This window comes from Mycena indigotica (assembly GCF_014461135.1).
Source record: "Mycena indigotica strain 171206Taipei chromosome Unknown Mind.scaff0005, whole genome shotgun sequence".
Lineage (NCBI taxonomy): Eukaryota > Fungi > Basidiomycota > Agaricomycetes > Agaricales > Mycenaceae > Mycena > Mycena indigotica.
This window is the reverse complement of record NW_023503004.1, coordinates 1286617-1299483: the sequence shown is the minus strand read 5'-3', so window position 1 is coordinate 1299483 and position 12867 is coordinate 1286617. Positions and strand designations below refer to the sequence as shown.

Here is a 12867-nt window from a genome sequence, read left to right as displayed (position 1 = left end):
TTGCTTTATGGAATTACTATATAATAGATCACATAGAGCATTGATTCAAAATATGTAACTGTATGTTTAAATCAGACTACATTCAGTCCTATTAAGGGGCATATAGATTGGAAAGTGGCTATTATAATCCACCTTACCATATCTGAATATTCTGTGGCCATAATATAGTATAGTCATAAGATAATATAATATATTCAAATATAATCATATTCAACTGATGGACCAAAGGCATAATATATTCATAATATTCTGAATATATTCAATATTTAATCAACCATAATATCATTTTGGCCAGTATTAACTACACCCGCTATATAGTACCCTACATAGTGCCACTATGTAACAGTTCTCTTCTTCATGATCTGGCTGATGTAGATATTTTTCCAAATTTAGTAGTTTTTAACCATGCATTTGTTCAAAACCCTCCCCCCCCATTCAACCTCCGAGTTGTCCCACAATGAAAACGAAAGAAACAGAAAAGCAAGCCTATCGGAGGCTTAACAACGACTCTCATGCAAACTTCTCATCTTTGTGTTAACTTATACCAAAGGAATGTGCTGTAACGACCGATTGCCCTAATGAATGTCGATTACTCATATACGAACTGAAGCTCGCGCTCCTTCTCCCTCGTCGTCGCAGCGCGCTTCAAGTTATTCGCGTCCTCCCGCCAGTCGCCCGCAAAGGGATACGAATACGTGCTTGCGCTGCGCACTCGTCCGGGCCGAGCAGACGCCGGGTGAGAAGCATACGACGGGGGCGGCCCGGGGAGGTTCTCCACCGCAGAGGCATGGCTGTGTAGCAGCTCTGAATGCGACCGGATGAAGTCGCTTTCCGTACCGGTGTACGTGTATGTATGGAAGGACGGCGCGGGCGGGGGGTAGCGGCGCCACTCGGATTCCTGTTTGCGCTGTTTGCGCCGCCACCAGAGCAAGCCGGCTGCGAGAAGCAGCAGGAGGAACAGCGGCCCGAGGATGCCGCCAATTATAGCACCGATCGGCGCTTTCTGCTTGCCCGAGCTGTGGAGCATTTCAGTTATGGCGTAAGGGAATAAGGTGACACACGAACAGAGCAGCGTTGCCGGCGGGCGACGGCGTCGCGTTTTGGCTAACTACCGCGTCGGGGTGCGCGGTGCTGCCAGTGATATTAGCGGATGGTTCCGAAAACACCTTACAGAGAAAATAGCACACCTGGGCGACGCACTTGGCGGCTGGTTTAAGACTGTTGTTGTCGCTAGCCTTTGGATGCTGAAGAGAGTCACGGTACTAGTACTAGGGACCCCGGGCTTCTCGGGCGGGGGATTGTCAGGCTGAGGGCTGCCAGTGGTTGTGGCCAGCGACGGTGTGCCAGTGGGCCTAAAATGCATCAGTGCCAGCAGTGAGTAAAAGGCGAATGTAGCGCACGGCGGTGGAGGAGGAGGGGCGGCGCCACTGGCAGACGCTGCGAAGTTGGGCTTGTGGCCAGGACAGGAAGGTCCCGACCCGTCCTCTAAGTGCACAGTGAGCGGCACCAAGGAACCAGTGTAGGTGCACACAACGCCCGTCTTGTAAGTGCATGTGACCGCAAAGGCTTTAGGGAACCGGCTGTCCTGCAGGTCGTTCCCTGCCTGGTCCTTTTTCGGACACCACTTTGCACTGGCAGCCTGCTCGTCGCGCACTCGGATGTGCACCATGGGAGAGAAGAGAGAAGATTTACGCACGACACACAGCGCTACGCATATCATCCATCCAGAGCATTGCCCGCGTCACTCCACCTCCATCGCACGATTGACGCCCCGCTGGCAGATCAGCCCAAACGAACTCCGTGCGTCGCGACCATCCTGATGCTGATATCAAGCCCCGGCTGGCGTCTCTCGAAGACAGCGATGATGCTGCTGGCCGTGGCGTGGCGCACAGTAACCGGACTGGGGGACAGCAAGCGGGCAGAGTACGAGCGTGATGGTGGTTGCTGAGAGAGAACGGAAGTATGAGTCATCGGCAACGTCGATCATTCACCGTGACGTGGCATGATGGCACGTGCCGGTGACGCCACTCGATCATTTTGTCAACAACGGCCATCTTGACGAAAAGCGCCGTCCCGGCCCCTGGATTGTCTTCCGCCCTCTGCGCCGGCCTCCTCATCCGAGCCGCTGCCTACATGATGGAAGCTTCCAAGATGTCGATAAACTTGGATTCGAAGCAGAGCGTGCGGCCCTGAATGTGCTGGTTCTGGCCGAGGCCAAGGCCAACTGCTCAAGACCGCCGGTACGTGCTGTGCCTCTCTTTCGTCCCCTTTCCTCACTTCCCATGCTCATTGTCCTGGCCAGGCTGCCAGGGCCCAGGAGCGCCTCGATGCCACACCTTGCACCGCGCCAATTGCCCGTGGCCTCGACGTTCACATGCCCACCGACTGACACCGCCGGGAACGCGCTGGTGGAGAACGCGGGCCTCGCGGTGGCGGGAGTGTGCCTGTACGCGGGCGCTACACGCGAGGAGTGCGTCTATCTCGTGCGTCGATTGCTAGTTCGTTGTGTTTGAAACCGTTGACATGTGGCACACAGCGCGGGGCCTTAGTTCAAGGGCCCGCTACCTGCCCTTCTGTAGCCTCAGCGTCGTACGTAGGCCGGCCCCCACTTTAGCTGCCGAGAAAACCACCTGAAATAACATAGCACTGCTGTTGGAGCGCATGCCCCCGGGGGCCACGGGTAAATTTTTAACTTTCTCCCCTCCGAATCAGTACCTTCTCACTCCAACTTCCCAGCACCATCGTCTTCACCACGAGCCTCCCCCGTTCCCGCCGCTGCCATCGCCGGAATCGCCGCTGGATCGATTGTGCTGGTCGCCACTGTTGCGCTTCTCGCCTTCTTCCTCACGCGTCGTCGCCGGCGACGACGCGCGCTGCAGGCACTCGATGGGGGCGTCCGCGCCGTCTCGCCCTACCTCATGTCGGCGAACCCCGTCAGCCCACCATCGTCCAAGCTGGCGCTACGGGAACGCGTCAGGCAGCTAGAAGCGGAGTTGGCGGCAGGCGCTGGACCGCCGGTGTATACGCCTTCGTCGGGGCCTTAGATTTTTTGATCGAATCTTGATTAGTGAGGACGGAAATGTCTCCCTGCACGAGTTCCCACGCCACCGAGCTATCCCACAGACTCCAGAGATGAGTGACGAGCACTGTGTTTACCCTTGCCAGTGAAAGTTGACAGGCGACTGTCAGTCGCCTGTACACAAACACATCATCTAGAGCAGTGTACCATGATTGTATTGCTCTCTTCCCTGTACTTATCCACGATTATTTTCGGGTTAAATGGATATTTAGGAGCATACGCTGTTGAAGCCTATGAGTCATCGCAATTGACGTGCACGTGCGCGCTGACTCAGCGTACTTGGGTTGCTAACAACACTCATCTTCGCAACCGCCGCTGTACTGCCCCTCCTTCTCAAGCCCGTCTTCCTCGCATACGCCTATCAGGATGGTCGCCTCCGTACTGTGATGTGCTCCCGGCGGCTTGTCCGGCGGAATTTTAAGCCGTGGTCATTAGTGCCGCGAAGCGATCTTCGTGGCTCGGCGCAGCGCGGCTCTGTCGCACATCAGGAAAATGACAAGTGCTTTTTTGGTAGCTTGGGTAGTCCTTTATTCAGTTTTATCTTTTTTGTGAACTTGTGCCAACCTTATGGACAGCTTGAATGACTTGTGATACTTTTAAGCTTTCTTCCTTTAAAAGCTTTAAAACTTTTTTAGCTTCAGATATTCTTGAAAATGATAAAATATCTGAAAATAATATTTTTGAAAAAAATTTAAAATAATATTTCATGTGCATGGTAGTCTGCATACTTGTTTACATAAAAAGCTTCAAATGCATCTAAAGAGTCTGAAAAGCTCAAGTCTTTGTCATCAGGAGGTAGAAAGTCCTTGCCAGCCACACCAATCAAATGCACTCCCCGTAAGATCGCATCAAGATGGACAACTGCTAGCAAGGGTTCTGTGCGCAGAACCCCGAACCCAGTCTGGCTTCACAATCCACATCCCAGTATCCAGACAAGGGGCATCGCCATGAGCAGAGAACCAATGAACCAAGGCGCAGGGATATTGAATACCGCGGAATGTGAACTTCATCAAAAGTCGAACACGGACAGCGTGAAGGCCACGAAAGCCCTGAGCGTCGGTGTCATGCTCGATGAGAGCACAGTCGTATCGAGGTGGACCACGGTACCATGACTTGGTGGCTCGAATTCGTTCATGACGCATCCCACCAATCCCGCAGATGTCGCTAGGAGCATAGAACACTGCCCGGGCGGAGGTGTAGATATAGACACGTTCTGCGAAGTCTGGACAGTCGTCAAGAGGGATAATGTCCTCAGTTGCGGCTTGCTCAGGATTGAGCTGCTCGAAGAGAAAGCGTCGAATAAGTTCGTGAAGACGTGGCTGGTGTACATAACGTGCCAACTGGTGTATGTCGCGGGGCACCTTTCGAACTGGAAAGGCTTTATCAAACACGGTAGTAAAAGATAGGAGGTGTCAGGAACGGGGCCGGCCCGGGCCCACGCGACGATCTCCTGCCAGTCTGACAAGTGTGGGAAAGATGGTTCAACCCCCATAGCTGGGTGGTTGGCAACCAGGCAGCGTAGATGGGTGCCACCGCTGCAATAGAGAGCAGGGTCGGGACAACTCGGGGGGACTCGAGACGCCCCGCTGTCACGTTGTGTGACAGCGGTGTCGCGGGATCGAGTAGTCGCCTAGAGTGTCCTACCCCGCTTGAAGGGAACGAGTCCATAGCCAAAGAGTGCTGTCTAGTAGAGTTGGTGCCCAAGGCATAGGGAAGCACAGGCTCAGCCAGTTGAACAAGCTGTTCGGGCGGGGCGTGACGTAACGCGGTCACGCCCGACGGTTCGGGGGGTCGAGGGGATTCGCCCCGCAACAGGGGCTGCGGGCCCGAGACCCCTGGAGCGCTTGAGAAGGGTTGCCAGTCCAAGGGGCGACATATCTCCTTTCCTGGAGCAACGAGTCGCTGTGGCTCCTAGACACCGCGTGACGGCGCGGTGTGACGCGTGACATGCGGGCCCGATCGCGCCCGATTGGGCCCGCACCCTCCCATCGCCCCGTACCAGGGGAACCCAGAGCTTGAGGCCAGAGAGCAAGAAGAAGTGGCTAGGACAAGGGTGAACATAAGAGACAAGAGCCTGAGCTGTCCAGCCCAACCAAGGGCTCAGGTCAATGAGGCAAGCTAGCCTGGAGTGTTGGAAGTCGTCTAGACGCCCCTTTCCTGGGGTATGGTCGCAGCAACCCCGCTCTAGGGGACCAGGCCGGAGTAGGGTTCAAAGGAAGAGACTTCAATGCTAAACCTAAGGTACAGGAGTAATACTGTAGTCTTTATATACTGTGGGCGCTAGGGGCCGATCGGGCCCGCTGAGGGTCGATCAGAATGGAGCAGGGGATGTCTCTGGTCGTCCCTGGTCGCTCCGCTAGGAGCCCAGGGACCATTCCTCTGGAAGGAGCCATGCCAAAGTCGACACTAAGGAGTGTTTGGCAATGCAACAGTGAGGAGCTCCCTCCTGATCCCTGTGGTTGTCTGGGGCCGATTGGGCCCGCTGTCAAGGGCGTCCGGCGGCGCATCATGATCCCTGATGGCGGGTCATGATGGCTTGATGGCTGACTAAAGCGCGATCCGTTATTATGTCCCTTCTCTGGGATATTAGTGTTGTTGCTCAGTGCTTTGAGCTTGTGAATATATGAGGGCTTGGCTCTAAGGGTGGTGAGGGCCCGTCGGGCCGTATAGGGCCCGTTGGCCCGACCCGAACCCTGACATCACCCCCCCACTAGGCGAAACTCGTCCCGAGTTTTATCGTCCGATTTCCGTATTCAATTCCGATTTGTTGAGAAAAAAATTTCGTCATTCGCATGTAGATGCCTTCTCGTCGAAGGGCTTAGTCGATTCCTCTCTCGCGTCCAGGCCCCAGTCGCGTCCTCCCAAAGGATGATCAGACATCCTGACGCTCTCCTGGGTCTCCCCCGTTCCCCGTTCCTGGCCGAAGCGGAGGTGGTCGTACACCCCATCCGGTCCAGGCGCTGCGCCTAACCTCCCAGCACTCCTCCCCATCGCCTGTTTCCCCAGGCACGCCCTTGCAAGGGATGATCCGACATCCGGACGCTTCTGAGTCTCCCCCGTATCCCGTTCTTGGTCGCAGAGGAGGCGGTCGTACACCCCATGCGGTCCAAGCGCTGCTCCAAACCTCCCAGCACTCCTCCCCATCGTCGGTTGTTGAGTTGGGCTCGGCGACGGCTCGACGCGTCCTTCTCGGTCACGTGCTTCCCACGTGTGCGTTCCTCCTCTACTGGGGCACCTGTTCCCTGTCATCACGTGCTGCGTGTTGCGGGCCCGCAATGGCCCGACACCAGCATCGGAGCGGACAGGCTGGGTCTTATCCATGACATCACCCCCTCCATAGGAACGACTCATCTCGAGTCGGCGTGGCTCGGTCGCCCCGGTTTCTCGGGGTGTTTTGTTGTTCACATTTTCCGAACACTGGCTTCTAGTTGCATGCTGAGCACCGGCTGCGCGTTTTTAGACCATTTGTAGCTTCTCCCGTTTGCGTGATGTCAGCCCGGTCCGGTGCGTCCGCGCGTTTGCCATGTTCAGTCTCGTTGCCAGTCGAAGCCCAGAGGCGATGGGGTCGTTATGACGACGCCTAGCCATCCCTCTGTCCAGCCTCCAGTTTTGGGGTGTTATTGTCCCCGGTTTTTTGCTGCCAGTGTGCAGCCACCCCTCCAGGGGTCATCGTTGTTTTTTCGTATATGCAGATTTGGCCCGTCAGTTCGTCGGGGCCCGTCCAGGCCGATTCGGGCCGATGTGGGCCGAATCGGGCCGATTCACGTCATCGATCCCATCATCTTAGTCGTATGAGGGTTTGAACATCAATTCGCACAGTTTTGGGTTTGTCTGGTTGAAGGCCAGCACCTTTGAACGAAATTTCCCACGGTTGGGAAGGGGTGACGTTGGGCGCACGGGACGGGTCTCTTGCTAGTGAAAAGAGCCTGGGTCTGCTTCTTCCCCCAGCGCTCCCAGAGTGGTTTTCCACTCTCCTTGGCTGCTATAGAGGTGGGGACGGACTCAACGTTTCCCGTGCCTCAAGCGCCCGTTCACTGGAGTGGACGCCCCATGGCAGAAAGAAGTTGCAGCCCAGAAGTCGACATCTGGGGGAGCCGATATTCCTTACCTCGGCGCCAGGGTACGAGAATTCGAAAGAAAAGGGTATAGGGAAAGAATTTGCCAAGTAAGGGCGAGAGAAACAAAGGTTCGTGTCGGGACCAATGGGTTGTGGGGCCTGTGAATTGACAGGCCAGACTTTGGGTCGGTCCGTGCAAGGTCTATGATAAGAACACACGCCCAGAACAGAACAGACGGATCGTCGGGCCCGCAAGCAGAGCGAGCGGGGTAGATTTGAACCGAAAGGGCCCGTGAACTCGGTCCCTTGTCGTTTTCGGTGGTCGAAGGTTCCAATCGGGTCATTTCATCGCGTCATTAGGCGCAGAAGGTGTTTGAAGAACTCCTTAACCGGAGTGAACAAGTGGAGCAGGTTTTGACCTGTTCCCAGGAGTTTTAACGCAAAGGGGCGGACTCCTCAACCCATAAGACGAATGGAGCAAAAGTTGTTGGCTCCCAGGAGTTTCAAGACGAAAGGGATAACTCCTCAACCCATTGGACGAAGTGCCGACACATCGAGTGGTCGTTCAGCACAGAAAGGATTGCTCCAAGAACTTGAGCTTTCTAGAGAGCGCCCCACACTTGAAAGAAGGACAGTAAAGGAGGTTTAGCATTCTGTCAGGAACGGGGCCGGCCCGGGCCCACGCGACGATCTCCTGCCAGTCTGACAAGTGTGGGAAAGATGGTTCAACCCCCATAGCTGGGTGGTTGGCAACCAGGCAGCGTAGATGGGTGCCACCGCTGCAATAGAGAGCAGGGTCGGGACAACTCGGGGCGACTCGAGACGCCCCGCTGTCACGTTGTGTGACAGCGGTGTCGCGGGATACGAGTAGTCGCCTAGAGTGTCCTACCCCGCTTGAAGGGAACGAGTCCATAGCCAAAGAGTGCTGTCTAGTAGAGTTGGTGCCCAAGGCATAGGGAAGCACAGGCTCAGCCAGTTGAACAAGCTGTTCGGGCGGGGCGTGACGTAACGCGGTCACGCCCGACGGTTCGGGGGGTCGAGGGGATTCGCCCCGCAACAGGGGCTGCGGGCCCGAGACCCCTGGAGCGCTTGAGAAGGGTTGCCAGTCCAAGGGGCGACATATCTCCTTTCCTGGAGCAACGAGTCGCTGTGGCTCCTAGACACCGCGTGACGGCGCGGTGTGACGCGTGACATGCGGGCCCGATCGCGCCCGATTGGGCCCGCACCCTCCCATCGCCCCGTACCAGGGGAACCCAGAGCTTGAGGCCAGAGAGCAAGAAGAAGTGGCTAGGACAAGGGTGAACATAAGAGACAAGAGCCTGAGCTGTCCAGCCCAACCAAGGGCTCAGGTCAATGAGGCAAGCTAGCCTGGAGTGTTGGAAGTCGTCTAGACGCCCCTTTCCTGGGGTATGGTCGCAGCAACCCCGCTCTAGGGGACCAGGCCGGAGTAGGGTTCAAAGGAAGAGACTTCAATGCTAAACCTAAGGTACAGGAGTAATACTGTAGTCTTTATATACTGTGGGCGCTAGGGGCCGATCGGGCCCGCTGAGGGTCGATCAGAATGGAGCAGGGGATGTCTCTGGTCGTCCCTGGTCGCTCCGCTAGGAGCCCAGGGACCATTCCTCTGGAAGGAGCCATGCCAAAGTCGACACTAAGGAGTGTTTGGCAATGCAACAGTGAGGAGCTCCCTCCTGATCCCTGTGGTTGTCTGGGGCCGATTGGGCCCGCTGTCAAGGGCGTCCGGCGGCGCATCATGATCCCTGATGGCGGGTCATGATGGCTTGATGGCTGACTAAAGCGCGATCCGTTATTATGTCCCTTCTCTGGGATATTAGTGTTGTTGCTCAGTGCTTTGAGCTTGTGAATATATGAGGGCTTGGCTCTAAGGGTGGTGAGGGCCCGTCGGGCCGTATAGGGCCCCGTTGGCCCGACCCGAACCCTGACAGGAGGAAGACAGTACCACAGCTCTTTGCAAGAGTTACCTCCCCTAGGCAGGTAGGGCCCGGAACATCCCCTTCTTCCACATCATCATCAATAGTGGTCTCTACTGGTTGAGGTTCCTCCTCTACAGGTGCCAGCGGTGATGCAAATAGCAACCCAGATAGCATGCCACGGGCAGTGAAGTCAGCCCGTGGTTCGTCGAGTCGTTGGTTCGAGAGGAGCATTTGACCAAGGGGTTTATTTCGATTAGAGCAGCGGTATGGTCGCTTTACGGCCCGGATATGCTTCGACTCCGTGATCGAGCTGCAAAGTCCATTTGGAACACCAAAGTCCATGATGCGAGCAATATAATGCTTCAATGCATGCTGCCGAGGGAGCGAAAATCCTTGCGGACGTACAACTCGGAAGGCCTCACGGTAGTGATGATAGCGCCGGATCGTCTCGTCAATTATCTGAAGGGTATCTTCATCAATTACCGAGCGGCGAACCAGGTAGCAGAATTCAATTAGTGCTGCAACCGCCTGAACCATTTCACTTGGAACATGGCCAATGATTGCTGGAAGATAGACCTTCCACCCTTTCAGTCCTGAATATAGCTCTGAATCTTGACTTACCTTCATTAAACCCTTTGAATCATTTCCCGTCCACTGTTTGAAGCCTCGCCCGACAGGAAAACGTCGCAGCCCTGGAAACGGTGGAGCCACAGCAATACTAATAATATATATCAGAGAAGTGAATAAGTTTAAATGAAGGGCATTACCGTCGATCAATGTCTGCCAGAATACGCTCAGCTTGTGCAGGCTCATTCACTTGCTTGATATACAATTCAATCCAGTCGACGATATGGTCCTTGAATGTCCCCTTAATAATTTGATGTAAAAGATCGACCGAAATGAGTTCGTGAATATCGGCACGAGGAAAGTCCGCTGTAAACGGCTATACCAGATAAGTACAATTACAGACAGATACATAGGACAAACAATTATATCCCCCACAACCCCATAGTTGTCCCACATCTCCTTCAGCGTCAACGTCTCCAGCAGAGCTGCAGTATGCTCGCAAGACCGCAGCGGGCTGTCGGCGGATGGACGAGTGGAATAGCTGTCGTCGAAATTTGCGAAACTCATTGCTGTTGGCATATTGTCGTGTTGCTAATATCTATTAGTGTTTGAAAAATACGGAGAAGCACCACATACTCTTTGGAATGGCGAGGAATGCAAGCAAAGCGATACCATCGCGATGACTACGTCGAGCGCTATTATGCTCGTTGCCAACACCTCCATACATCGGCCAGAAGTCGACATTCCCAGTTCCAATTGAAGCCGTGGTTTTGTCGCTGCCAGTAACAATGGGAACGAACATCGCTCCATGTGTCTTCTCATCTTTGGCGATGATATCCTGCAAGCGCTTAGCTTGAATGTGGATTGAGAGGGTCAACTTACTGCTTGCCTCCATGCCCAGTTACCGGACATTAAATCAGTAAACTGTCGGTTGTCGTTCTTGAAAACGCGTTTGGGAGCCCAGTCGAGCTCATCCCTGAACTCCGGATTGGCTAGTTGTCGCTCAAAGATAGCGAGCGGCGACCGGAACCAGACCTCGTAGGTTTGTGTCATCCACGAGGGTGTTTCGCCTGTCTCAGGACGCGGGCCGGTGTACTGGACAGAGAATGACTGCCAGGGAATGTCGCCCTGCTGTATCTCATCGATCATCGCATAGAGATGGTGATGGTTGTTGAAATACGGGTCGTCCTTGTATAGTGCTGCCATAAACTGCGCCAGTTGATCAATGGAATCCCCCGACATCTCTTGTCGCTTGAAGATGAACTCCGCGAACTCGAATTGAGCGCGGGTGTCGAACGAGCCCCAATCGTCCTCGGCGCGTTCATCCAATGGTGGGGGTGCAGCGCCAGGAGGGAGGTCGTATCCATCGGCATCGCAGGGTGTCCCTGAGAAGTGGTCAGAATGGTTTGCAGAACTATTAAGATATGCACCATCAAGCACAGGATGGTGCTTGATTCGCACACGCTCGTGCGCGATTGGTTCAGCCACTGAGGCTGGAGGTGCCTCGGGCGGCGGTGAGGGAGGTGGGAATGGCAGAGGGTCGTCGATAGGCTCCAACTCTGGAGAAGTTTGATGTTGGTTGTTGGCGGTGAGCCGGCCGAGAGCAGCAGCGTTGGAAAGTAAAGGGTGGCTGTTTCGGTGTCGAGTCAAGCCCGAAGTTGACAGGCAAGCCTTCCCACAGATGTCGCACAGAAAGCGAGCGGTGCTGAAGGGTTGGCGGGCTCGACGCGGCATGGATTGGACGGCGGGGAGACAGTTGCGCGCGTTCGCGTATGCAGGAAGATGGGCAAGGACGGTGGGGCCCCCACGTAAACGGCGAGCTGTAAGCACGTTGTAGCCTCAGCCAAGGTGTGTCAGAGACTCACCGCTTCCTTGGAGCCAAGTAGCCAGAGGCCCAGAGTTGGCCCAGAGTCAAGCGCGTCAGAGTTGTGTCAGAGTTCGGAAGGCCGCTGCCGGTCCGCCGGAGCGTCAGCACGCATGACACATCTTCCGATGGTCGCGGTCGTGAAAATTTTCACTCCGCCCACCATCTCTGCCCTCTGTCCCGCCAGCTAGCACACCCCAGCCGCCATGACACGTATGTGCCAGTGTCTCCAGAGGGGATGTTGGATTGCTGACCCCGTTCGTAGGGTCAGATCGCTCTCTGTGCGCCACCTGCGAGATAAACACGCCGGACACCTTCAACGACATTTCTGCAGCCCAACCCGCTGTTTGAGACACCCAAAAGGCGATGGTTGGTGAATCTGGGAGTGGTATAAAAGCAGGTGAGTGCTTGCGTGCCGCTTGTGAATCTTTTCTCATTTCAGATGGCTGGTCGTTCTCGCAAATCAGTCGCTCTCCCTCCAACAGCGGTTGAAGTGCGTGTTTCTTTCAAAATATTCTATCTAGTGCTAACCCTTTTTGACTAGCAAAAGGCAAGGTCGAAGTCGAAGTCAAAAGCCCCAGCAGTTGTAAAAGCAGCTGCTGTAACCAAGAACTCGTCAAGTCTTGACCAAAACGAGCCGGTTCGTCATATCTGGATATCTTTCAGTCGCTTTATCCTCCCTATAGGCCTCTTCTGGCGCCGCTAACACCGCTCAAATGAACAGCGAAGACGAGGCTTCCCGAGCGCCTCACAGTATGGCTTCTCGAATGCTTTGAGTCCATACTAAACATTCCTGTCTCCAGATGACCATGCGGCCCGGGCGTGCACTAAACCCCGGGCTGCCTGATATGCCTCGTAGCAAGCGCACAAGCGCTGAAGTCGCAAAGACCAAGCAAGCCATCAACAGCAAGCTCGCAACTGCCGCCAAATACGCCTCGGGCGTCAAGAATATTGCTCACATCGAGGCTCAAGCACTGCGCGAACAGCAGAAGACGATCCAAACAGCGGCTCATCCTCCGGTTGCGCAGACCCACAAGAAGCTACGTCCCCGTCCAGAGCAAGGTCCTGCAGCGGTCGACAAAACACAAGGTATTATCTAATTTTAAAGTGACTTCGCCTCTGACTATTCTTCCTAGCATTTGTTGACTTCTCTGACGGCCGAGGCAGCAGCGACGAGTACCAGCAGAGCCACGAAGATGACGACGACGACGACGACCCATCCAACGACGTTATGGATGTCGAATCGGACACAGAACCCGCCAAACCCCCTCCGGTAAAGAAATCCAAGGCACATATTCGTGCTGCCGTCGAAAAAGGCGCAGAACTTGTTGCTGCTGCTGCACCTGCATTGAAGCGCAAGGCCTCA

General features: G+C 55.0%; 3 protein-coding genes across 3 annotated transcripts; 1 reads left to right on the top strand and 2 right to left on the bottom strand.

Moving 5' to 3' along the window:
- Nucleotides 1-589: 589 nt before the first annotated feature.
- Nucleotides 590-1949, bottom strand: MIND_00573700 (uncharacterized protein; the record flags this gene model as incomplete). The annotated part of the gene is made up of 6 exons (XM_037362500.1): nt 590-1016; nt 1066-1131; nt 1188-1207; nt 1264-1352; nt 1401-1485; nt 1532-1669. The coding sequence occupies 6 exons, from the start codon at nt 1667-1669 to the stop codon at nt 590-592; spliced, it is 825 nt and encodes a 274-aa protein (XP_037220421.1).
- A 574-nt stretch (nt 1950-2523) lies between these two features.
- Nucleotides 2524-3044, top strand: MIND_00573600 (uncharacterized protein; the record flags this gene model as incomplete). The annotated part of the gene is made up of 3 exons (XM_037362499.1): nt 2524-2593; nt 2645-2680; nt 2737-3044. The coding sequence occupies 3 exons, from the start codon at nt 2524-2526 to the stop codon at nt 3042-3044; spliced, it is 414 nt and encodes a 137-aa protein (XP_037220420.1).
- A 5936-nt stretch (nt 3045-8980) lies between these two features.
- Nucleotides 8981-11371, bottom strand: MIND_00573500 (uncharacterized protein; the record flags this gene model as incomplete). Its single annotated transcript, XM_037362498.1, has 7 exons — nt 8981-9646; nt 9692-9788; nt 9838-10013; nt 10058-10206; nt 10274-10475; nt 10520-11022; nt 11068-11371. 7 exons carry the CDS (start codon nt 11369-11371, stop codon nt 8981-8983), a joined length of 2097 nt encoding a protein of 698 aa, XP_037220419.1.
- Between the last annotated feature and the right edge of the window lie 1496 nt (nt 11372-12867).